We start from the raw sequence: 25744 nt of genomic DNA on the forward strand, positions 1-25744 counted from the left end.
GTGGGGCGGGACTTCCGTTTTGTGAAGCCCGCGCCCACGGAGTGCCTGGAGGAGCAGTGGTGACGCGGGGCATGGGAGAGCCCCGCGGTCGGTCGGTCGGAGGCTGCAACAGAACGTAGTGCCGGTGAGCGGGGAAGGGGGGGATGCCTGTATGTGTGCGTGTATGTGTGCGTGTGTGTGTGTCTGTGTGTGCAACGGCGGAGGGGGGGGATGTCTCTCCGTGCGTGTATGTGTGCGTGTTTGCGCATGCGTGCAGGGGGAGGTGTGCCTGGGTATACTTGCGCTCCCCAGGAGACAGCCACGGCGAGCGCGTTCGCGCGCGCGTGGCCTGCGCCGATCGCCTTTTGCGAAATGCGCGCGGCAGGTGCTGTCTCCTGGGGAGCAGAGTCAGCAGCAATAGATCTCCTGGCGGACACAGCGCTGACGCGCTGTTAAACGCCAGGAGACCTAAAAAGCATATATAAGGTACAATTCTTATTTATTGTAAACATACAAGTCAAAAATCCATTCTCTCATAAAACATAGATCACCAGAGTATAACATTATACATATCTAACCAGAATATCCTTTACGCTATTCGGTTCAGACTTACTAATTTGTTTCCTACATGTCACCAGATGGACATGTCTTATCATTGGATTGTGTCGTACTCAACTATCAAGAAAATCTGATGTGCAGAACAACATATAGCAAGTGAGAAAAAATTGCACTGATGACATGGAGATTGTCGTTACCATCATACAATGAGTACTCTAAAATAAATACATATATTGGCAATGACTTACATCATATAGTCTGATTATTGTTCAGGGTTCTATATGATTTTTACTATGTCAATTAAAAGTATGCTTGTTTTATAAATTTATTTTTTGAATGTTCCTTTTGCTATTGGGTCAGATTAATTGTTTGTCTACTGGTTAGACTGCCTAGAAAGGCTCCTGAGAGGATGCCTTTCATGGTCGAAGTAGTGTCGTTGTTGTTGATTGGGGTCCAGGCAGAGATGGTGGGCTGGTTGGCGTTGTTGGAGAGGGAAGTGGTTTCGGAGTCGGGTATCTGGTCGTTGGTGTTGTCATAGAGGCTCTTGATTTTCAGATGGAAGTAGGATCCAAGCTTGTTGCAGAGGTCCTGGGAGGGGGCGATGTCCTTGGTGTTGTTGGAGGGCTTGGCGAATTCCTGGATGATGCTGAAGAGTTCCTTGGAATTGCTGGAGTTGGCGAGGATCTTGTTTTGAATGAAGCTCCTATTGGTAGATCTAATGCATTGGTGGTATTCTGTCATGGCGTTCTTGTAGGTGACGTGGTCTTCTGATGCTTTGCTGTTCCTCCAGTTCTTCTCGAGGCATCTGTAGGTGTGTCCAGATTCTTGGAGGTTGGGGGTGAACCAGGGGGCCTTCCTAGGGTACTGTCTGTCAGGGCTAAGGAGGGGTGCAAACTTGTCCGCACAGTTGGAGATCCATCTGTGGAGTTCTTTGGCTGTGAGGTTGGCGTCGGTCAAGGTGTTGGGGGCGTCGTGTTTGAGGACGGAGTTTAGCTGCTCCTCAGTGATTTTGCTCCAGTTCCTTCATGGGGGGGGGGCTGAGGGGGGGGTAGGCATGGTGACGAGCTGTCTCAGTCCGATGTTGGCGAGGTTGTCCAGGAGGGTGATGGAGTTGGGGCCATTGGGGTTGTCGAGGTGGAACTTTCTAAAGTTAAACACGGGTAAGACCGAAGTAATTGAGTTCGGCCAGAAACCTTCCGTTTGGAGCGACCTCTGGTGGCCTCCTGAGGCGGGTTCCTGCCCCAGTCCAGCAGATAAGGTTAGGAATCTTGTTTTTTTGTTAGATAAAGACCTCTCCTGTAAGGCGCAAATTAACCAGGTGACCTCCGCCTGCTTCTACACCATCAAGGTCCTTAGAAAAATCTTACCATACATCCCGCCAACACTAAAAAAGACGGTGATGGGAGCCCTGGTAATGTCCCGAGTGGACTATTGCAATTCACTCTACCTGGGCACGGGAGAAAAACAACTGACCAAGCTACAGGCAATCCAAAATGCCTCAGCTAGGGTCCTGCTTAACCTACCAAAGCGTCACCCAACCTCTAAAGTCATACGTGAACTTCATTGGCTCCCAATTAGGCGCAGAATACAGTTCAAGGCCCTTTGCCTGGTCCACAAGTCCTTGCATGGCAAGGGACCTGACGACCTCACCAAACTCCTTCCTCGATACTCACCATCATCACGCACCTTGAGATCAGCCAATCAGGATTTAGTATGTCAGCCAAGAATAAGGAGAGCCCGATGGGGTGGAAAATCTTTTTCCTACCAAGCCTCCAAATCATGGAACGCGCTGCCCCCGCGTTGGGCTCACAAAAATCCAAAATGTACTTTAGAAAGGCATTGAAAACCTGGCTCTTCTCCCTGCCCAAAACCTGCTCTCACCGCTTCTTCTGTACTATAGCGCCAAGACGCTGCGGCATTCGAGCGCTTTAAAAATATTTTAGTCAGTCAGTCAGAAGTTCAGGTCTCCAACGAGTATGCAGTCCATGGAGGTTATGGCATGGGGTGCAATGAGGTCGACGATGGCGGTAGCGAATGAGGCGCGGGATCCGGGGGGGGAGGGGGGGGGTCTGTAGATGACCATGCCGCAAAGTGTGGTTCTAGGGCTGGTTTGGACCTGGAAGTGAAGGTGTTTGGTTGTGGAGGAGGTGCTCGCGGTGGGGGTGGAGGGTTGGTGGGAGCTCTTGTGTTCAATGGTAAGTCTTCCTCCTGGGCGATTAGGGCGGTCCTTCATCTGGATCTTGTATCCGTCTGTGATGATGGTGGCGATGTCGGGGGCGGATGAGGTGTTGGTCCAGGTTTCTGTAAAGAAGGCGACGTCTGGTGAGAGGGTATTGAGAAGGTCCCAGATCTCTATGGCGTGTCTGTGCAAGGAGCGCACGTTGAGGAGGATGCAGTTTAGGTCTCCGGAGGTGTTGGTGTCATTCGAGGGGGAGGTGTCACAGGGGCAGGGGCGGAGGTGAAGGTCTGGCGGCACACTAAGAAACACCCAAGCTTGGCTGGCCGACAATCACCTCAAACTAAATGCTCTGAAAACTGAGTTCCTTCTGATCTCTCCTCCTGCGAAAAAGGCCATCACCCAAACCTGGCTCAATCATCTAACCGCACTCACTGTCCAACCCACCATCGTGGACTCAGCGAAATCCCTTGGCATCACACTGGACTGCAATCTCGACATGCAGCAGCATATTACCATAGCAACTAAAGGAGCCAACTTCCAAATCAACACGCTGAGAAAACTCAAACCCTTCCTACCACCCAAGGACTTCCAAACTGTGGTACAAGCCTTAGTCATTCCTCGCATAGACTACGGAATTGTGGCTCTCAGCGGGCTCCCCCTGACAACAACGGCTCCCCTAAGAGCCTCCCTGAACGCGGCCGCGAGACTCATCACTGGCTCAAGAAAACACTCGCATATATCCCCTGACTTAAAAACCCTGAACTGGCTGCCTATTGAAGCCAGAATTCAGTTGAAAATTGCCTGTATGACACACTCGGCCGTACACCACAAGGCACCCAACTACCTCTCTCATAAGCTGACCATATCAGGAGGCTCAAGATCCAACAGAAGCACAAACACTCTCCTCCTGAAACCACGGAGATTCCGGAAGGAAAAAACATACAAACGCTCCTTCTCTGGAATGGCACCTAGGATCTGGAATGCACTCCCACCAGAAACCAGGCTTATCCCGTCCACTATACTCTTCAAGAAAGAGGTGAAGGCCATCCTTATGGCTAAATACACCTGAACACTATTGATACTGGAACAATGACAGTATTTGGCTCCCACATTATCGGCTGTATGAATACTTATCTATGTCAGTCCATTTTTTGTCTGCTTCTGGATCTAATTCATTGCACGGATGCTATACTATTGATTTCCAACTTGTTTATTGGGATGTACACTAGGACTTGAGTGCCTCAATAACCTGCAACGCACCCACTACTGACTACTTCTTTGCTTTCAACATTGTGTTTACTCACCCTCTGGGGTGCTATAATCTTATCAGTTTAGACATTGTACTGCTTCCATATTATTGTTTCTTGATTGTTATTACTCTGTATACTCTTGTATGATTGATACCCTATTTTTGCATCTCACTGTCTACGGAATCTCATATTGATTTAAGAGTCTTGTTTATCCTACCTACTGTTTCTGTAAAGCGCTCTGATATCTGCAAAGATCTTGTTCGCGCTATATAAAACTTTAAAAATAAATAAATAAAGTTGTGTCAGGAGAACTAGCCCTGGCTGGTGCTCAGCATGGTCCGCTGGCAGTTGTTGCTCCTACCGGAGTTGATTGCGAGGAGGGCAGCTGAGTCATAATGATGGGTGGGCCAGGGTCCCTGGCGCTGGTCGCGGTAGCATCGCGGACGGATGCAGATAGGCTTGCATTTGGCGCACCAGCAGCGCGCCCACTGCGTGACTGTGCAGCGGATGCCATTACATAGGGGAGGAACATGCAGGTGGGAGCGGGAAACCGGCAGGAGGGAGGGGCCGTAGGGGCCACATCGGTGGGGAGGAGAATGGGCACGGAGCAACAAACTAATCAGGCACAATGAACTGGCAGGCACAATAATAGTAACAATAACGAACAACAGAAGCAGGCACAATGACAATAACAATAAACGAAAACAGAGGCATGTACAATAACAGAAAATGACAGAAAAAATAGGACAGGAAACAGCAGGAGAGCGGGCACAATGCCAGGCCTGGGCAGCCTCGAACACCTCTTCCTTGAGGTTCTGGAGGTCAGCGGTGGTGCACAGACAGCCGAACTTCTGGGGAGAGAGCAGGTCTCAGGCCAGAGGTCAAGGTCTTGCTCCTATGACTCTGCCTCTTTTCACTCCATCCTCTTTCTGCTCACACCTCTTGGCCACTGATTTATGGGATCTGAGAGCATCTTCTCAATTTTCAGCACTGAACAAACCTATTCAAAGACTACTGCTGCGGATATGCGCACACTGATATTGAACTGGATTTATTAAAAGATTGCAAATGCATACAAAGATGGCAGCCATTGATGTATGCTCTTTCACAGCAGCCATCTTTGAATACATTTGCAATATTTTAATAAATCCCATTCCAACATGGCCACCGATAATGTGGCTATTTAACCCCAAAAAAACATTGAAAAAGCCAATAGATTTCACTGGTGAGACATACTGGCTTAGCCAATACTTTTTTAGGGCTCGGGCCTACGTCTCCACGAAGTGGGGGCGGAGCTTCCGAGCTCTTATGTATTAAAAAAAAAAAGAATTCTGGAAGGGGTCCGGGCTGCCACATTCCTTAGTGCGCGCCGCGTTTTTTATGGCATCTGCCTAGTGATTCGTCTTCGCTGTGCTGTCTATTTAGTAGTCTTGACGTGATAGGCTATATTTACTTTTCGTCCGTCATTGATGTTAGTTTCATGGCATATTCTCTGCGGTTAAGTGCACGGCAGACTTATTAATCTTAATTAGGAGCTGTCAGAGTGCCCGTGTAATGCAATCCAGATGGTGCGAGCGCGTTCACCATTGCATTGCATGTATCATGCGCGCGTTTAACATTTACCTTTCGCGCACGGCAGTCCATTCATTTTAATAAGGAGCTGTCAGAGTGCTGCGTTCACGGCGGAGATAAAGGAAAGAAGTTTCCTGTAGCTTCAAGGGCAGTCACAGTATTTTTTAAGATACCTCGCATACAAGCACCCTTGCCTCGCCAATCCGCGTGTCTTCTAAAATAAAAGTGCGCAGTCTTTCAAGATTTCCGAAAAGATATTTCTTTTGTTGCATGAACATTTGCCTCTTCTCTGCGAGGAGTGATTTCCGTAGATGTTTTCTCCTCCCTTCAATATGGTAGAGTTTAACAGAGATTTTCGCAATAAACAAAAACACCTATGTAGATTGCGGCGTGTTTTATTTGCCATCACCTTGAGTTGATTTTTACGTACGTTTTTCACACACACACAGTAGTGAGGGCAGAGTAGTGAGGGCAGAGTGCAGAGTAGTGAGGGCAGAGTAGTGAGGGCAGAGTAGTGAGGGCAGAGTAGTGAGGGCAGAGTAGGGAGGGCAGAGTAGTGAGGGCAGAGTGTTGAGGGCAGAGTAGTGAGGGCAGGGTGCAGAGTAGTGAGGGCAGAGTAGTGAGGGCAGAGTAGTGAGGGCAGAGTAGTGAGGGCAGAGTAGTGAGTGCAGAGTAGGGAGTGCAGAGTAGTGAGGGCAGAGTAGTGAGGGCAGAGTAGTGAGGGCAGAGTAGTGAGGGCAGAGTAGTGAGGGCAGAGTAGTGAGTGAGGGCAGAGTAGTGAGGGCAGAGTAGTGAGGGCAGAGTAGTGAGGGCAGAGTAGGGAGTAGGGAGTGCAGAGTAGGGAGTGCAGAGTAGGGAGTGCAGAGTAGGGAGGGCAGAGTAGTGAGGGCAGAGTGCAGAGTAGTGAGGGCAGAGTAGTGAGGGCAGAGTAGGGAGGGCAGAGTAGGGAGGGCAGAGTAGGGAGGGCAGAGTAGTGAGGGCAGAGTGCAGAGTAGTGAGGGCAGAGTAGTGAGTGCAGAGTAGTGAGTGCAGAGTAGGGAGTGCAGAGTAGTGAGGGCAGAGTAGTGAGGGCAGAGTAGTGAGGGCAGAGTAGTGAGTGAGGGCAGAGTAGTGAGGGCAGAGTAGTGAGGGCAGAGTAGTGAGGGCAGAGTAGTGAGGGCAGAGTAGTGAGGGCAGAGTAGGGAGTAGGGAGTGCAGAGTAGGGAGTGCAGAGTAGGGAGTGCAGAGTAGGGAGGGCAGAGTAGTGAGGGCAGAGTGCAGAGTAGTGAGGGCAGAGTAGTGAGGGCAGAGTAGTGAGGGCAGAGTAGTGAGGGCAGAGTAGTGAGGGCAGAGTAGGGAGGGCAGAGTAGGGAGGGCAGAGTAGGGAGGGCAGAGTAGTGAGGGCAGAGTGCAGAGTAGTGAGTGCAGAGTAGTGAGTGCAGAGTAGTGAGGGCAGAGTAGTGAGGGCAGAGTAGTGAGGGCAGAGTAGTGAGGGCAGAGTGCAGAGTAGTGAGGGCAGAGTAGTGAGGGCAGAGTAGTGAGGGCAGAGTAGTGAGGGCAGAGTAGTGAGGGCAGAGTAGGGAGGGCAGAGTAGGGAGGGCAGAGTAGGGAGGGCAGAGTAGGGAGGGCAGAGTAGTGAGGGCCGAGTGCAGAGTAGTGAGGGCAGAGTGCAGAGTAGTGAGGGCAGAGTAGTGAGGGCAGAGTAGTGAGGGCAGAGTAGTGAGGGCAGAGTAGGGAGGGCAGAGTAGGGAGGGCAGAGTAGGGAGGGCAGAGTAGGGAGGGCAGAGTAGTGAGGGCAGAGTAGTGAGGGCAGAGTAGTGAGGGCAGAGTAGTGAGGGCAGAGTGCAGAGTAGTGAGGGCAGAGTAGTGAGGGCAGAGTAGTGAGGGCAGAGTAGTGAGGGCAGAGTGCAGAGTAGTGAGGGCAGAGTAGTGAGGGCAGAGTAGTGAGGGCAGAGTAGTGAGGGCAGAGTAGGGAGGGCAGAGTAGGGAGGGCAGAGTAGTGAGTGCAGAGTAGTGAGGGCAGAGTGGAGAGTAGTGAGGGCAGAGTAGTGAGGGCAGAGTAGTGAGGGCAGAGTAGTGAGGGCAGAGTAGTGAGGGCAGAGTAGGGAGTGCAGAGTAGGGAGGGCAGAGTAGTGAGGGCAGAGTAGTGAGGGCAGAGTAGTGAGGGCAGAGTAGTGAGGACAGAGTGCAGAGTAGTGAGGGCAGAGTAGTGAGGGCAGAGTAGTGAGGGCAGAGTCGTGAGGGCAGAGTAGTGAGGGCAGAGTAGTGAGGGCAGAGTAGTGAGGGCAGAGTGCAGAGTAGTGAGGGCAGAGTAGTGAGGGCAGAGTAGTGAGGGCAGAGTAGTGAGGGCAGAGTCGTGAGGGCAGAGTAGTGAGGGCAGAGTAGTGAGGGCAGAGTGCAGAGTAGTGAGGGCAGAGTAGTGAGGGCAGAGTAGTGACGGCAGAGTAGTGAGGGCAGAGTGCAGAGTAGTGAGGGCAGAGTAGTGAGGGCAGAGTAGTGAGGGCAGAGTAGTGAGGGCAGAGTAGTGAGGGCAGAGTAGGGAGGGCAGAGTAGGGAGGGCAGAGTAGGGAGGGCAGAGTAGTGAGGGCAGCGTGCAGAGTAGTGAGGGCAGAGTGCAGAGTAGTGAGGGCAGAGTAGTGAGGGCAGAGTAGTGAGGGCAGAGTAGTGAGGGCAGAGTAGGGAGTGCAGAGTAGTAGAGTAGTGAGTATTGAGTAGAGTAGTGAGTAAAGTAGTGAGTGCAGAGTAGTGAGTAGTGAGTAGAGTAGTGAGTAGTGAGTAGAGTAGTGAGTAAAGTAGTGAGTGCAGAGTAGTGAGTAGTGAGTAGAGTAGTGAGTAGAGTAGTGAGTAGTGAGTAGAGTAGTGAGTAGAGTAGTGAGTAGAGTAGTAGAGTAGTGAGTAGAGTAGTGAGTAGAGTAGTGAGTAGAGTAGTGAGTAGAGTAGTGAGTAGAGTAGTAGAGTAGTGAGTAGAGTAGTGAGTAGAGTAGTGAGTAGAGTAGTGAGTAGAGTAGTGAGTAGTGAGGGCAGAGTAGTGAGTAGAGTAGTGAGTAGAGTAGTGAGTAGAGTAGTGAGTAGAGTAGTGAGTAGTGAGTAGAGTAGTGAGTAGAGTAGTGAGTAGAGTAGTGAGTAGTGAGGGCAGAGTAGTGAGTAGTGAGTAGAGTAGTGAGTAGAGTAGTGAGTAGAGTAGTGAGTAGAGTAGAGTAGTGAGTAGAGTAGTGAGTAGAGTAGTGAGTAGAGTAGTGAGTAGTGAGTGCAGAGTAGTGAGTAGTGAGTAGAGTAGTGAGTAGTGAGGTGAGTAGAGTAGAGTAGTGAGTAAAGTAGTGAGTGCAGAGTAGTGAGTAGAGAAGTGAGTGCAGAGTAGAGTAGTGAGTAGTGAGTAGAGTAGTGAGTAGTGAGTAGTGAGTAGAGTAGTGAGTAGAAAGTAGAGTAGTGAGTAGTGTAGTGAGTGGAGAGTAGTGAGTAGTGTAGTGAGTGGAGAGTAGTGAGTAGTGAGTAGAGTAGTGAGTGCAGAGTAGTGAGTAGTGAGTGCAGAGTAGTGAGTAGTGAGTAGAGTAGTGAGTAGTGAGTAGAGTAGTGAGTAGTGAGTAGAGTAGTGAGTAGTGAGTAGAGTAGTGAGTAGTGAGTAGAGTAGTGAGTGCAGAGTAGTGAGTAGTGAGTGCAGAGTAGTGAGTAGAGTAGTGAGTAGTGATTAGAGTAGTGAGTAGTGAGTAGAGTAGTGAGTAGTGAGTAGAGTAGTGAGTAGAGTAGTGAGTAGAGAGTGCAGAGTAGTGAGTAGAGAAGTGAGTGCAGAGTAGAGTAGTGAGTAGTGAGTAGAGTAGTGAGTAAAGTAGTGAGTGCAGAGTAGTGAGTAGAGAAGTGAGTGCAGAGTAGAGTAGTGAGTAGTGAGTAGAGTAGTGAGTAGTGAGTAGAGTAGTGAGTAGTGAGTAGAGTAGTGAGTAGAAAGTAGAGTAGTGAGTAGTGTAGTGAGTGGAGAGTAGTGAGTAGTGAGTAGAGTAGTGAGTGCAGAGTAGTGAGTAGTGAGTGCAGAGTAGTGAGTAGTGAGTAGAGTAGTGAGTAGTGAGTAGAGTAGTGAGTAGTGAGTAGAGTAGTGAGTAGAAAGTAGAGTAGTGAGTAGTGAGTAGAGTAGTGAGTAGTGAGTAGAGTAGTGAGTGCAGAGTAGTGAGTAGTGAGTGCAGAGTAGTGAGTAGAGTAGTGAGTAGTGATTAGAGTAGTGAGTAGTGAGTAGAGTAGTGAGTAGTGAGTAGAGTAGTGAGTAGAGTAGTGAGTAGAGAGTGCAGAGTAGTGAGTAGAGTAGTGAGTAGAGTAGTGAGTAGTGAGTGCAGAGTAGTGAGTGCAGAGTAGTGAGTGCAGAGTAGTGAGTAGAGTAGTGAGTAGAGTAGTGAGTAGTGAGTGCAGAGTAGTGAGTAGAGTAGTGAGTAGAGTAGTGAGTAGTGAGTGCAGAGTAGTGAGTAGAGTAGTGAGTAGAGTAGAGTAGTGAGTAGGACATCACAGGCAGCAGCTGTGCAAGCTTCTTACACTCACAAGGAGACCACAGGCAGCTGAGGTGCAAGCTTCTCCCACTCACAAGAACGACGTCACAGGCAGCAGCAGTGCAAGCTTCTTACACTCACAAGGAGACCACAGGCAGCTGAGGTGCAATCTTCTCCCACTCACAAGAACGACGTCACAGGCAGCAGCAGTGCAAGCTTCTTACACTCACAAGGAGACCACAGGCAGCAGAGGTGCAAGCGTCTCACACTCACAAGAAGGACATCACAGGCAGTAACGGTGCAATATTCTCACACTCACAAGGAGATCACTGGCAGTACACACCACACGAACACACTCCATAACACATAGCAACAATACATTGGCATTTACAATGCCATTAGCTCAAACTCAAATAAATCCGAGCCCGATTGCATTTCTAATGCTTGTTCTAATTGGAATTTGAGTGACTTTCCTCTGCAATGGCATAAGCAAATTTGATGTCAAGTTAAATCACATTTACCTAAAACAGATGTTGTCTACCACACAGCTTACACACAGGATGACTGTTGCGTAAATAAGCCTAAGGGCAACATCAAATTGGCATTTAACAATATTAGTCATTAATGATTTTTTCAATCGTTTTTTTTATCAGTGTGACATTAAATCTCGATGTTAAGACAGAAGAGGACAACATAAAGTTCACTGAAGATAAACATGTAGACACAGTTGCTCCTACAGTCCTTCAAATGCAGGCAGCTGCCCAGGAAACACGTGGACGTGCACACAGGGCAGGGACGCACAGTGGACCTACCACTGGTGTGCCAAAGGCAAACCTGTCTGCACCCGTCCGTACCCAGAACGCGACCAGTGCCAGCCACACTGCTCTTTTTGCTCCACCTCTGTATCATAGATTGCCTTATGGTTAAGACTCAGGGCCTCATTTACAACAAAGTGCTGCAGCACGGCACCGCAAGCCCTTTGGCTGCATCATGCTGCGGCACTCTCAAAGCACAGGGATGCAACATATTTACAATAATATCTCGCATTCCTATGATCTCCCCTGTGCTGGCGCACAATGGGCAGCCATGCGCCGACGCAGGCTCCCTTGCACCAGGGTGCAAGGATGCCTGCGTCACTGGGATGATTGTTTATGTGTAAGAAGAATTCCATTCCTGCACATAAACAATCTGAAATGGTGTTTTTCAACTTCCTTGCATTAGCACACATAAAACCTGCAAAACGTCATTTGTTTAAATTATTGTGTATGTTCAGTAAGGGAGAACTTCCTGTACATAAACAATCATCAGAGGTGATTTCCTCCTTCTCTGTGCGCTGCAGAATGCAGCACGCATATAATGAGGAAAAAACGAGGAGAAATTAATAAATTTCTTCTTGTTGCGCTTCTCTACACCTCCCCTGGGGAGGAGGAGCATTCAGACGCATTTCCCGGTTTACAATTTCTTGTAAATCTGGAAATGTGTCTCGTTCCATGGTGGTTGCAATCACTCCTTTTTAATTACAATGCGCACATTTTGTGGTAGTGGGGGACTTCAGTGTACATACAGATGATCCCAACAAAAGGTTAGGAGAGCAACTCAAGGAGTCTATTGGCGATAGGTTGTCAAGGATGCTACTCATATTAACCACTTCCGTGCTCATGACGAGCTCAGCTCGTCATGAGGCACGGTGCTCCGGTGCTCATGACATGCTGAGCTCTTCATGAGCCGTGGAACGCTCGCATGCGGGGATAATTCCCCTGCTGTGCTGAGCGTTCCACGGAAACGGGTGTGGTCATGACGAGCTCAGCTCGTCATGAGCACACGAGCACTGTGCCTCATGATGAGCTGAGCACGTCATGAGCACCGGGGCGCTGTGCGCCCCCCCGCCCCCAGCACAGCAGGGGAATTACCCCTGCACAGAAGGGGTAAGCGGCATACCCTCGACCTGATTTTTTCTAGCCACTCGTTGGTTGTGACGGACCCACCTCTCCAACTCACCTGGACTGATCACTTTTTAGTGCCTTTCTCTGTCTATTATGTCTATTATGTGACAGTCCTGACTGCTAATGGTTAGGACAAAGGGCCCTACAGACCTTAACTGCAAACACAACAATGATGGACAGAATGTAGATCAATGTCACACATTCACCCCAGTCCAAAGATCTGGGCCCAAATCCATCGTTTTTCCACTCCACACCACCCTGGGTTAGACAATGGCGATATGCAAATCAGCGCTGACCCTGTGCCCCATGGGAACAGTCCAGTCCGAACTACAAAAGCCATGTCCTTCCCAGAACGGAAACAAGCATCCGAGGACCGGCCCGGTTTCGAGGTAACACCTCTCTTCAGCCCGGCTAGCTTGATTCCAGTGGTGTGGAGTGCCTGGGACTCACGTCTGAGCATCCCCAGTACACTTAGAGCGGTAACTGCAAACACAACAATGATGGACAGAATGTGGATCAATGTCACACATTCACCCCAGTCCAAAGATCTGGGCCCAAATCCATCGTTTTTCCACTCCACACCACCCTGGGTTAGACAATGGCGATATGCAAATCAGCGCTGACCCTGTGCCCCATGGGAACAGTCCAGTCCGAACTACAAAAGCCATGTCCTTCCCAGAACGGAAACAAGCATCCGAGGACCGGCCCGGTTTCAAGGTAACACCTCTCTTCAGCCCGGCTAGCTTGATTCCAGTGGTGTGGAGTGCCTGGGACTCACGTCTGAGCATCCCCAGTACACTTAGAGCGGTAACTGCAAACACAACAATGATGGACAGAATGTGGATCAATGTCACACATTCACCCCAGTCCAAAGATCTGGGCCCAAATCCATCGTTTTTCCACTCCACACCACCCTGGGTTAGACAATGGCGATATGCAAATCAGCGCTGACCCTGTGCCCCATGGGAACAGTCCAGTCCGAACTACAAAAGCCATGTCCTTCCCTACAGACCTTGGCATTCTATCTCTGAATCGAGTCTAGCCAAGTTATATCTCAAATACAGATTAACACATCTATGGGAACTGACATTGCAGTCAGATCCCTTAATGACGCCTTATTGTTTGGCTTCCACACCTTGGTGCACCGAAACATCTGGATTAGGAAGAGATCTGCACCTTCGGTGGGTTGGTTTTCACCTACCTTCAGAGTGAAAACGTACAGGTTAACAGTTGGATAGAAAATGGAGGCTAAGTTGTGATACTGAGAAAAAGTTGTCTCACTGTCGTACCTTTCAGCAGTTCAGAAAAGATATCAAGAAAGCCAAAATAGTCGACTTTGCAAAACAAGTAGACGCTTCTGAAAATACCCTCTGAGCAGTATTTAAAATTGATAAAGCCTTCCTAAAGCCCGAGGCATGCAAACAGACCATCCGAAACCTCCCAGCTGCTTGTAGACGACTTACCTTTATTTTCCCAGACTGCAGTGGAAAAAATGTGTGAGAACTTCAAACAGGCTGCTATTCCTCCATCGCTGCAGCCTCTTTCCCACTCCTTGCAAGACAATGAATGCCCACTCCTTGACTATTTTAAAGGCGTTTTGTTAGCAGAATCAGGATTTATCATTCATAAAGTGAGGTCTGGTTCCCCTCGTGATCCATGCCCTTCTTTCATATTATCCAAGGCAGATACTGCAATTAACCCCTAGATTAACACTCTCTTTAATCTCTCTTTGGAACGGTATGAAGAGCCTGCTATTTGGAAAAAGGCACTCATAATGCCCCTTTTAAAAAAACTAACCCTGATCCACTCACTCTTAGGAATTAAAGACCAATATCCATACTCCTGATCTTAGTGCACATTTTGGAATCCTTGGTGAATTGCCAATTAACTAATCATATTCAGCAGAGCCATACTCATCATCACTCTCAATCTGGCTTTTGTGGCCATGAAAAGCCATGTAAAGTGGCTTTACGTGGCCTTGTAAATATGCTTTGACACATTGAGCCACCGGAGAGTCAAAAAATTGATGTTCTGCGATGCAAAAGTGCAGCTGTGACCTCATAAATGAGGTCCTATCTGATGCAGACACACAACGTATGTTGCCGACTCTGTGGTTGATCAATTTTCAGGGCCGTCTTACTGCTGTTGCCAACTGGATGTACAACAGCTGCTTACAACTTAACTCTGACACAACCGAAATGTTGGTATTTGGTACTCCCTCCCTAGTCAGTGCTACTTGACTCTGGTCCGCCAAAATGGGACAAGAACCGACCCCCTTCAACAGTCGCCATGAACCGTGGGGTGTCATTGCACATGGCTTTATCCTTTAAACCCTCAAGTCAATGCCACAACTTCCATCTGTTTTGTACTCCTGAAATCACTGAAAAAGTTTGTAAAACATCTCCTTCTGGTCACCCGGAAAGGGATTATTCATGCCTTGATTGCTTCCAGATTAGACTATGTTAATGACCTCTACCTGGGAGCCTCTCAAGAACTGCTTACGCAGCTTCAGCATGTTGAATTGGCTGCCAATCAAGTCTAGAATTAAGTTCAAAGCATTTTTGATTACCTACAGAGCATTTTATCAGATTATGGCCCGATGTACATCCAGAACAGGTTGACAAAATGCTCCCCTGCCAGGGCACTGCGTTCTGTAAATCACAGCCTGCTTCAAGTTACTAAAGTACAGAAAGCCAAATCTGGCAAAAAATCGTTTTCCTTACTAGCAACTCTTAACCATTGCATTTCCCTACTTCTCCCAGTGAAAGCCTGATCAAGGTCATTTGAAGTCCTTCCTGCTTCGGGAATTCTAGATTCGGTTCTTACTCTCTTGCTTTTTCTAGCCCTAGGATACTACTTATGAGTAGTAGTTGAGCTTTATAAATTACATTTCATTCATTCATTCATACAGTCAGTTACATTTCACTAAAATGAAGGCACTAAGGGCCTGATTTATATATCGGCAGCGAGAGTACTCTAGCGCAATGGCGATGGAGTTTCCTCCCAGCCAATATAGTGGTTCGCCCACCTCATTTACATGCAAGTGGACCTTAGGGTTAATCACGATGGAGACCTGTCTCCACTGTCATTAATTCAGAGTGGCTTTATGTCCGCCCACCCAATTTAGATGGGCAGACATGTCGTCATTTTAACCTGGCAGTAAGGAACAGTAAAACCATCCGAATGCTCCACCACCATGGGAGGAGCCTCGCATGGTGAGGAGAGAATTACTTTTTTATTTTCCTCCCAAAAAATCCCATCTCAGGATTTTATTTTTTAAAAGAAAAAGCAATACTGTTTACTGCAGGGTTGCGTACTTCTGACGCAATCCTGCAGCAAACAGGAAAATGCTTTGACAGGAACTGCTGTGACAGCGGTTTCTGCCAACACCTTTATACATTACCACCACGTAGGCGATCATTTATAAATCTGGCGGAATCTGCTCTATATATAGCTATTCCTACATACATTTCAAGATTTTGGGTTACTACCCAACTGTAAATCAGGCTTTAAGTCTTTGATTTCTCTCACAGCACATTGTTGATTGTGGAACAGGCTTAAAGAAAGTATGAGATAAATGCAATGAATTAGAGGTTCCGCAAAAAGTAAACATAGGGCAGAAGGGCTCTTATTATACATTAAATGGTAGGTACTTGTTAATCAATATTTCACACAACATAGATGTTTTACAAAATTTGCCTTGTGCTTCCTCAAGAAGAGTATCCCATATCAAATTATTTTTCTTGATGTCATTGCATCTTTTATTAATCCATAGAATTGAGAGAATCAAATTTAGACTAGATCACTGAGTCTGCAAAAGTAAAATTAAGGCTGAAGCATAAGATGGTGATTTAGAAGTAGTCAGACCCTACTATAAAGTGGCTATACTTCCTGTGGAGCTGCAGTAATGGCACATACATCTATGCATTCTGCTGGGCTAGGGATACCATCCAGTCTTTAAAATCCAAGGCCAGCAGAAGCTGATCAAGTGTTCTAATTTTGAATTTCTCCTTCTTCCGGGTCCAAGTTCAAGACACTAAGGTCCAAAATAGGTTTGAGGTCCGCATGTTCCATGGGTCCAGGAAGTGTTTGAAATAGTAATCCAGGCCTCTCGCTGCCTTGCTCCCTTGACAAGAAACATCATCACCTCTTAGCACAGAATAGCAGCTTGAGGAAGGCTGACCAGAAATTGGGGGAGCGTGAGGCGGAGTGCGCAAAAAGGGAACGGCATAACTCTATCAAACAACTCGAATGACCCAATGATCTGGTTCTATATTATTTGGGTGGGCTAGGCGCCACTTGATATGGCCTCCGATTGGCCCCAAATAACTGATGGAGGGGAAACTAAAGGGGTTTGCAGACGCTGTACCAGACGAGGTGGAGAAGGAGTACTGCTGTTGCTGTTGAACACCTCTTCTCCTACCACTGCCACTGCACTTGGAGCCAGGAGAAGGCTGTACAGGTTAAGAGAGATGACTATGGCACCAGATAAGGCCTCTTGAGTATCCCTTGGAATGGACAAAACACGTGGTAAAATTGGCGTGTTGTGGAAAGCAACCCCAAGTAACAAGTGTCGCTGTGCTGTCCTCAAGATGTTCGAGTGTTCTTGCCAAACAATTGAGCCCTGTAAAAGGGTATGTCCAAAATTGAGTCTCAGACTCCCCTGGAAAATCTGGTGCACACATCCAAGCATGGCGCTTAATGGCACGCATAACCCAGACAACACAATCAGAGTTATCCATGCCAGCACTCCGAATATATTTAGCTGCATCCTGGCCATCCTGTAATGGTTGAACAAATTAAAATCAGAAGTTTTAAGGAAAAACTGCCAGTATCTCCCACGCAATGTCCCTGAGTGCCTGGGTTTGGCGACCAAATCAAGCATTACAGCTCTAGGCTAGTCGATGAAAATACTGTTTGGCCTAGTGTCTATTTTCTTTGATTATGTGTCTGGTGGAGCAGTGGGACAATAATTTGGATGGGCTTTGCTCTTAGGGGCCTTCACAATTTGTTTCTCTGCAGTGGAATGAGGTGTCAGGATAGTTGGCGGGGACGAGCAAGGCTTGGACCAGACTTTCATACCAGCAATATAGGTATGTGGGTTCAGAAGTGAAAAGACCAGGATGTAAGATTTCAGACATCAGGTGAGCCTTAGTCCTCACTGTAGGGAGTTGCAAATCTAGCACCTCCACAGCTCTGCCTATCACCACCAGGAAGGAAGCACTCCCTTGTGTAGAGGGCCCCAGGGGTGAATTTCATACTCTCACTGGTAAAGTGTTCAAATCACTGGCATTTTGGAGATCAAGGTACAAGCCAGCATTAGTGTAATGAGGTGCGAGCAAGTAGTCCACCTCCTCAATATCTTCTTTGCTGTGAGGAACATGCTCAATGCCTTGAAGAGCACCAGAGCCAGACAAAGATGGCCTTCATCCTCATGAAATACTGTCTCTGAGAGAAAGGTGCAGGAGAAGTCTTCCTTATAGTGAAGTTGAACCTTGTTAATGGTAAGGCACAACATGGGGGCGCCCTGGCCAATGCCAGTTCCGGTACACAATTGGCATTGAAGCAGAATCCATTACTGGTGCCTCTGAAGCCAGGGGTTGCGCCAACAAAGGAACAGCGTGTAGACCTTGCAGCAAAGGAGTTGAGGCACGGCCCGGCGGCAAGTACTGAGTTGACTGAGACGGCTGGGGGCCAGTTGGCATAAGGAGAGGACCAGTTATGGAGGATAAAAAAAAAAAAGAAAAACAAAGTCCCGGGCACACATAAGCTAGGTAAATTACTTTTCATCAATAAAGTCACACGTATTGCACAAAGTCTGATAATTCTTAACCACACAAACGATCTTTCCGGTATTTAATCTTTATGAACACAACCAGCCAACATGTGTTTCGTCACTTTCGTGACTTCTTCAGGGCTGTCAGAGATGCGTCGTGATCAGGGGTTGTCACAAAGCCGGTGATAATTCCAACCCGGCCGTTCTGGTGGGGAGAGGATAAATAAACAAGCATTTACAATGCAATGGTTTTGCCTTTGACAAAATTAGAGCTATTGGCATTGTAAATGTCAAAATTTTCACCTATGTTTTTTTTTGTAAAACAGATAAACAAATGGCTTTGTCGTTTACTAGTAAATCGCTTTATGGTTACGAAATGTGAGACCTATTGCATTTGCACTTATACACACATAGGTATATGTACACAGAGCTATACACACACACACAGAGCTCCTCCTCTACACACATTGACAGGCTTTGTATACACAGCTACATACACACACAGCTACAGACATGCACAGTTATACAGACAGACACAGTTACACACACACACACACAGTATTATACATACATAGCATCACACATACATAGCATTACACACAGACAGCATCACTCAGCTCCTGGACACATCTGCACACATACACAGCTACAGACCCACACATACACATAGCATAATACACATATAGCATCACACACACATACACAACATGACTTAGCTCTTGTACACATAGCTGCACACACACAGGTACGCACAGTCCGTCAGTCTGCACAGTCAGCCTGCACTCACAGCCTGCACTCACAGCCTGCACTCACAGCCTGCACTCAGTCTCACAGGCACGAAAACGGAGGCACAAGCAGGCAACAGGGGCACAAGCAGGCAACAGAGTCACGGCACGAAAACGGAGGCACAAGCAGGCAACAGGGAGACACGAAAACGGAGGCACAAGCAGGCAACAGGGAGACACGAATTGTAACTTTAAATAAAAGCAACCTTTCTCACCAATGTGTCTGTGTGTATTTATTTATTTAATTCTATGTCCGTGTGTCTCTGGCATCTTTCTGTCCGGGGAATTTTACCCGGGGGGCAGAGACACAGCACCTCGGGCGTGGGCATCAGATGCAGGCCGGCCGGGAATTCACACCTTATGTCTCAGTTGGGGACCTCACACCCTTGTGTGTCCAGAAACAGGCAGCCCTTCACTCACCTCTGGACACAGACTGCGCATAGTGTATACCTTGCGTGACAGGTTGCGTGATTTACCTCTGCAGCCGAAGCAACGACTGTGAGGGGCTTGGGGAGCGGAGGGTAGAAACGCACGCAGTCACATGCGGGCCCGTGTGCGTGAACAGTGCACGGACATGGACGGGCCTGTGAACCCAACGACCTCGAGTCACCAGGTCTGAGATGAGTACCGACAGCGCGCCTCCAGCGCCTGCGCCGCTCTTCAGGGCGCTTTCTGCAAATGTGCATGCACCAATGCGCGTGAAAAATATAAGCTCCTGAGAAAGCACTGCACATTGCCAAAATGTACAGAGGAAGGCCGGGTTGTGTCTGCTGCTGAAATAAAACGACAGTGGACTCGTCTATTAACGGGTGGACGCTAGACCCTGATCTCCCCCGGCGAAATATGAATGTACTTTCGTTCACCTAAAGCCTCTTCTCCCCGTGTGTAGATTCCGACTCTTCTCTACATATTGCTTCATATGTTTGTAAACAAACATTGACGGAATGGCCCCTCTGCGGTACTGCACGTGTCGCCGAGATCAAGAAACGAGGCCTGGGCCGGAATTCACATGGTAATAACCAGAAATTCAAATGTGAATAAAGGCGCCTCGCCCCGTCTTCCAACCTTGAATGTTTGGGCGCCTTGGGAGTTTAATCAAGCACTGCCTGCCCTGTGACCCACTCTGTTAATATTTTATGGTTCGTGGTTCTTACTGTACGGAAATAAATTGCCGAGGTGTGCTTTCCTGCAGGTCTGGAACGGGTGGGACGAACACGCAGCATGTGGTGTGTTTATGTGATTGTGCGCACACGCACACATACAAACATGCGTACATGAGTATTCAACCTTCACAGAAACATGGTAATGTTAATCTTATGTCTAGGCCCTGGAATATGGTTTCTGTTATTGCTTTGTAAAGATGGGAGAGAGGTTTTACTTAATGCCCCCATCGCCTTGGGGAGGGCAGCGATGAAGAGAGTGGGACATTGTACATGTGTGCAGTCATCTCCTGTTCCCCGAGACTCGCTCTTCCGTGGGAGTTGACAAATACAATACACTACAGGAAGCCTCTGGAGCGCTTCAAGCGCTATGCAGCAGATGTTTTCTTTCCACACATGGGGTGTCCTTCGACGCGGTATTCACCACTATTTACGGGTGAAAGGTGGAGTCCGTTTCATTCTGCGGGAACACGGCCACTGCTAGGTAAACACGGGAGCCCGCAGTTAACCTCCTCCGCTGCACATGCGTGTAATGTCTGCTTGTTTCAGGAAAGCATCCCTTCGCTGAAGCCATTTAGGTCCGGACACCAAAAGTGCCACGAAGGCTCACCAGGGACCGAAGAGCTGTGGGCGGAGGGAGGGGGGTGGGAGCGGGCCGAAGGAGAGCTGCGGGCGGAGGGAGGGGGTGGGAGCGTGACAAATACAATACACTACAGGAAGCCTCTGGAGCGCTTCAAGCGCTATGCAGCAGATGTTTTCTTTCCACACACGGGGTGTCCTTCGACGCGGTATTCACCACTATTTTTACTTCCTGGTCGCGGGCCAGGCGGCGATGGGGACAATTCGTGAAAAACACGAAAACGGGTCCGCGTTGACGGACAGATTCACCTCCCATGCCCCTCCTGGGGGCATACGGAGAGCGGGAGAGGGGGGGGGGCGGGAACGAACACACGGAGAGCGGGAGGGGGGCGGGAACGAACACACGGAGAGCGGGGGGGCAGGGGCGGGAACGAACACACGGAGAGCAGGAGGGGGGGCGGGAACGGGCACTGGCAACAACTCACCTTCCATTGTGTCGGCTCAGAGTAGAGAGCCGGTCAGGTCTGCGTCCTCACACGGAGAGCCGTCCAGCTGGTGTGAGGAAGGATGCTGCAGAAAGAAGAAAAAAATAAACACGCCCACCGCCCGATGACGAGGCAAAAAGGGTGGAGAGCGAAAAATTATCGGGAACACCCCCGAATCTGGTCCGGCCTTGACGGACAGATCTCTGTTCCAATGGCTAGCCTCCATTTATGGAGCTAGCCAATGGAACAGAGGGCGGATTCAAGTGTCCCATACTGAAGACTACAGATTTCTCCTGGGGGCGGAGCTAAAGCTCCGTGCCCCAGGCAAAACCTAAAAAGGAACTTGTGGTTACGAGTTGTCAGGCAAGGCTGTTCCGGAATGCCGGAGACCTGAGATGTAGCGAAGCGTAAACTGCAAAATTCAGTCCGCTTCTAAAGTAGGATCGCCGGGGTAACAGCGACCCACGTATAAAGCGCCTGTCTATGGAAGTACAGTGAGTTCGCTATATTAAATTCCTGTAGTGGGTGCACTTCAGGATACTGACAGGCACTGATTCACCTCTGCTCCGGAAGTTATGGAAGATCACAGAGTGGTCTCAACAGACCCATGGAGGCTGAATTGAGTTACGGGTCACTTTGTTGGTGAAAGGAGAGGGCACAAACATTTTTGTTGCTTGGCATAGGTAGATTAAGCCAACTACTATGAACAAGTCAGGTTTTTAGAATGGCCAACATCTATGCTAATATTTGCTACACAAATGTGTCATATGTAATTTTGATTTGCACACACTCATTGTGAATATCCTGAAAACCTGACCTGATTTTGGTATTTGGGGGCTTATTTAAAAGCCCCTTGTGCCACCTTGTAAGTCAATGTTTTCCCATATTAAAAGTGACCCACCGGCAGCACAAAGGGCTTGTAAATAAGCCCCTTAGAGTTTTCCATAAAGTAAACGTCTGTAAATTCTGTGTATAGTTTTAAACCACACTGATAACCAATGCGAAGATAAGAACACTCAGCATCTTTGCGCACAGAGAGTCTTAGGGGTGCCATACATTGCAGATTATTTAGGCCTCCAGCATGAAGTTGAATCTGATCTTGAAAAATACTAAACAATTTTCACAAGAAACGTTTTACTGTATTTTCTGTTGTAGGAAGGAGCTGGAAACACTAGTGTGCCGTCTGAAGCCAGAAGATTATGTGAAAGCAGCCATGAGTGCAATCCTTATAAACCAGCCTATGGTGTGCATCCCTAGTGTGATGTACCTTGCAGCCTTCTCTAAGCAGTGAGTATGCTCACCTAGCAGGACTTATGTTTGCATATACTGAGGACATGGTGCTCTTTTTTGCTTTTCTTATATACCCTTCTTTTCAGTGGATTATTAGTCTATCTCACAAGGGGGCATATTACCAACGATTAGCGATATTTATCGCTAACTAGGTTTAGCAACGAATTTTTTATCGCTAAGCATCGCCGGAAATTATCGCTGAGATAACTTGCTATTAGCAAGGTTTATCTCCAAAGCGATACGTTTTCCAGCGATATCGTGAATATCGCTGAGAATACAGCGATATTCACGCATTAGCGACAAAATGTTCTTAGCCATGTTATCCACCTCTCATTGGATAACATGGCTAAGAACTGGTCTGAGCAGGCGTTTTGGAGATATTCGCGCTTAGCGCGAATATTTCCAACGCTACGCCTGCCTTGTTAATAGGCGATAGCGACGTTATCGACTGCTTTCAGTCGCTAACAGGTTGGGTACGCCAACTTTGCATGCCATTAGCGATAAACATCGCTGACATGCAAAGCGGGCCCCAAGCCGCTCGCTATCGCCTAAAAGCTGTCGCTAACATCAGTTAGCGACAGCTTGCTAATAGGGCGATAGAATTATCGCCGCCAGGGCCGGACTGGGAACCAAAACCGGCCCTGGCAAAGTGCTTGGCCGGCCCCCCGCGCCCCGGGCAGGAGGGGGGCGAGCGCTTTGCCAGGGCCGCTTTTCAGCCGATTTTGTTACAGGGCCGATTTTGCAGCTATGCTGCAAAACCGGCTCTGCAACAAAAACGGCCCCCAGTGCACAAAACCGGCCCCCACCCTTGCGGCCGACCGGGGGATTGCCCGGTGCCCACACGGCCAGTCCGTCTATCGCCCCCCTTGGTAATATGCCCCAAGGTCCTTTATTTCTGCGGGCCTCTGTCCCTTCCAGTTTGTCAGTCTGGATAACAAGTTCCTCCACTCTGATCTTTTTATCAAGGGGATATCAGGGCATCACTTATGCAGAACTCCACATAACTCCAACATCACATATTGTGCAACCATGAGGCCTGGCTCCTTCATTCATGTTCAGGTGTATTGTTCCTGCCTTTGCCAAAATGGATACATTATTAGAAATTCATGATGTATATAACAATGCAATAAACGATAAAACCTAGACCATTTTACAAACACACGCACAGCTAAATTATGCACACACCTTTTCACTGTTGCACATTTATGTATTGTATGAAAGTGGAACCAAGTGTCCCTTTCAACACAGTACACTTTTTGCTTCATATAGAGCAGTGTTTCATATGGTATGTGAAGTTCAATGGGAACACAAAGAAAAATATCTTTCTCCCTATGCTTCTTCCAGCACAATCAGTTCAAAAAGACATCAGCACTGGTCCTGCACACATATTTTGGCAGTGGCATAGCGAGGGGGGGCAGCCTCCACCCCCGCTCTTTCATGCGGCCGCCTGCCAGCAAAAGCAGTGACCGCCACAGGCGCACAAGGGCTAGTTACGACAATGTATTTAGGATGTATCAGCAAAAGGTTTCAGAGCTGTATATTGACAAAAAATAAGGCTGGCAGCCATGGGAGTCATAGAGCCATAGAGTTTATTTTGAATAGGCGGAAGATAGTACAGGAGGCGGGACTGGCAACAGGACAGCAGGAAGGCATGGGCTGAGTGGTGGTGCAGGGCCAGTGTCAGGTTCTGCCGAAGGCAAATGAAAGCCGGACGTTTCAACTCAAAAGCATTCACAATATGTTCTCTCAAAACAGATTGAGGAAGGGGACTCTGGTAACCCATGACCAAAGATGGCCACCACGGTAAGAGCTCTGAATCGGCAGCTCTTCAGACAGTCATGATCCCGATTATTTGGGAGAGGCGGTCACGTTTTCAAGAAAGAGGTGGATTTTGGTGCCTTAAAATGTTATTTAAAGAAGTTCTTTTATGCTGTTTACTGAAGCGTCTGTCATATTTTACAGGAAAGTGTTACCAGCATTGTTACAATCTTAAATCTAAAGCTATAGAGTCACAGGAAATGTTGCTTGATAAAAACACTAGGAGCAATATTATGTATGACGCCCATTTTCCTGGATTGCACTGGGCGCACCTTACAAAAGGTACGCCCAGCGCAATCTAATTAAGCGCACCCCATTATGGTGGATGTGCTGCCACCAGGGCAGCTGTGAACTCAGGCTGCCCTGATGGCAGCACATTCAGGTGAAAAATGGAGCAGCTGCTTTGAAGAGACTGTGTTTTCACAGTGCAGGCGGGATTAGAAATCCCCTTGCAGGCAGGTGCAGTGAGTGACTGCACCCGCCTGCAAGGGGATGTCTGGATAGTCCATGAGGCCCCCTATCCCCCCCCCCAGAGTGCTGCAATCAGGGGGCGCACTGACAATGTGCCACTTTTAGGTGGCGCACTGACAGTGCCCCTCCTGAGAGCTTCTTTGCCTCCGCGCCCACAACTGTAATATGGCGCAGGCGCAGAGGCAAGGGGATTCCCTCATTTGCATGAGGCCACACCCCCATGCAAATGAAGGAATGCCCTCTTGAGGAATCACTGGCGCTGATTGTACACCAGTGCTTTCAGTATTACAGAAGGGGAAGCACAAGAGTCTGCAGCCTTTTCCCCGAGGGAGGAACGCAGAGCAGGCACAAACGCCCATTGCGCTCCCTTGGCACCTTGTGTAATTCGGCCCCTGGTTTATGCTACACACATAAAACAACATCATGTGTGCTGACATTAAAGGTACGCAAGCAGACATTGGGCTGTCTATGAAGTGTCTGATAATGAAATTAAAACGAGACACCAACTGATTGCTTATTGCCTATAGTTAACCAAACTTGCCCAATGAAAAGGCTACTTTTTGATTTAGAAAAAGAGATAAAAACAATGTAACTTATGCACTTTTAATTTGCTTCAGAGTATAGAGAATCAAATCTGCTGAATGTACTCAGAAAATCTGTTGACTTCAAAGTTGAAGATAACATTGCCTGTAAAATTCGAAGCTGATAAGGCACATTGGATGACTTCACATTTGATGGCTAAGCAATCCAAACCAAGATAAGTTGTATTTGAAGTTCTGTGACACCATCATCTAGTACTCATCAGGAAAGCAGCAAGAGTACCACCCCTCCCTTTAATGGCAAAGAGCATTAAAATCTTCCTTCATCAAGAGTTTGTGAAAAACTGTACACCTTTGCAAACAATTTTCAGACCTAGGATCTAGTCTAAAGGAAGCTAGATACCAATATGATCCCTTCAATCCATCAACAATGAGGATGTGGGAAATGGAGTCTGTCAATATTTACTGCTCATGGATATTTAATTGCTTACTTAGACCAACATGATCCTATTTCAATGCATATTAAGGCTTTTGTAGACCTTGGTTACCAATTGCAAGTTATTGCAGTGTGTTATAACTTAGGCTGAGCCTCAGTACTTCAGGGTTCTGTCCCATGTTGTTGCTACTTAAGTGCTTCCTGTGTTGTGTTTTCCTTGTTTGTTTAATTTTATAGGTTATCTTTTTCTGTTCTTCATTGTTATTTGTGTCTAATTTCATTACTCCAATTTTATATACATGATAGTGTCATGTCTGATAAGTATAGTTTGAGAATTGCTGCATTGAATGTTAAAGGTTTATAATATCCTTTCAAAAGGTGTAACATTGAAGATTATTTTAATATATATATATATATATATATATATATATATATATATATATATATGGTTGATATATGTTTCTTCCGAAAACTCATCT

The 25744-nt window shown here is 47.8% G+C and overlaps 1 protein-coding gene across 1 annotated transcript in view; it reads left to right on the forward strand.

The window, feature by feature from the left end:
* Nucleotides 1–22002, forward strand: part of LOC144768975 (retinol dehydrogenase 10-A-like) — a 111431-nt gene extending 89429 nt beyond the window's left edge. The window contains exon 4 of the mRNA XM_078652967.1: nt 21867–22002. Within this exon, the coding sequence (XP_078509093.1) occupies nt 21867–22002 (136 nt within the window). The remainder of the gene's footprint in view (nt 1–21866) is intronic.
* The last annotated feature ends 3742 nt before the right edge of the window (nt 22003–25744 follow it).

The sequence above is a fragment of the Lissotriton helveticus genome, chromosome 7 (genome assembly GCF_964261635.1).
Source record: "Lissotriton helveticus chromosome 7, aLisHel1.1, whole genome shotgun sequence".
NCBI classification, from domain to species: domain Eukaryota; kingdom Metazoa; phylum Chordata; class Amphibia; order Caudata; family Salamandridae; genus Lissotriton; species Lissotriton helveticus.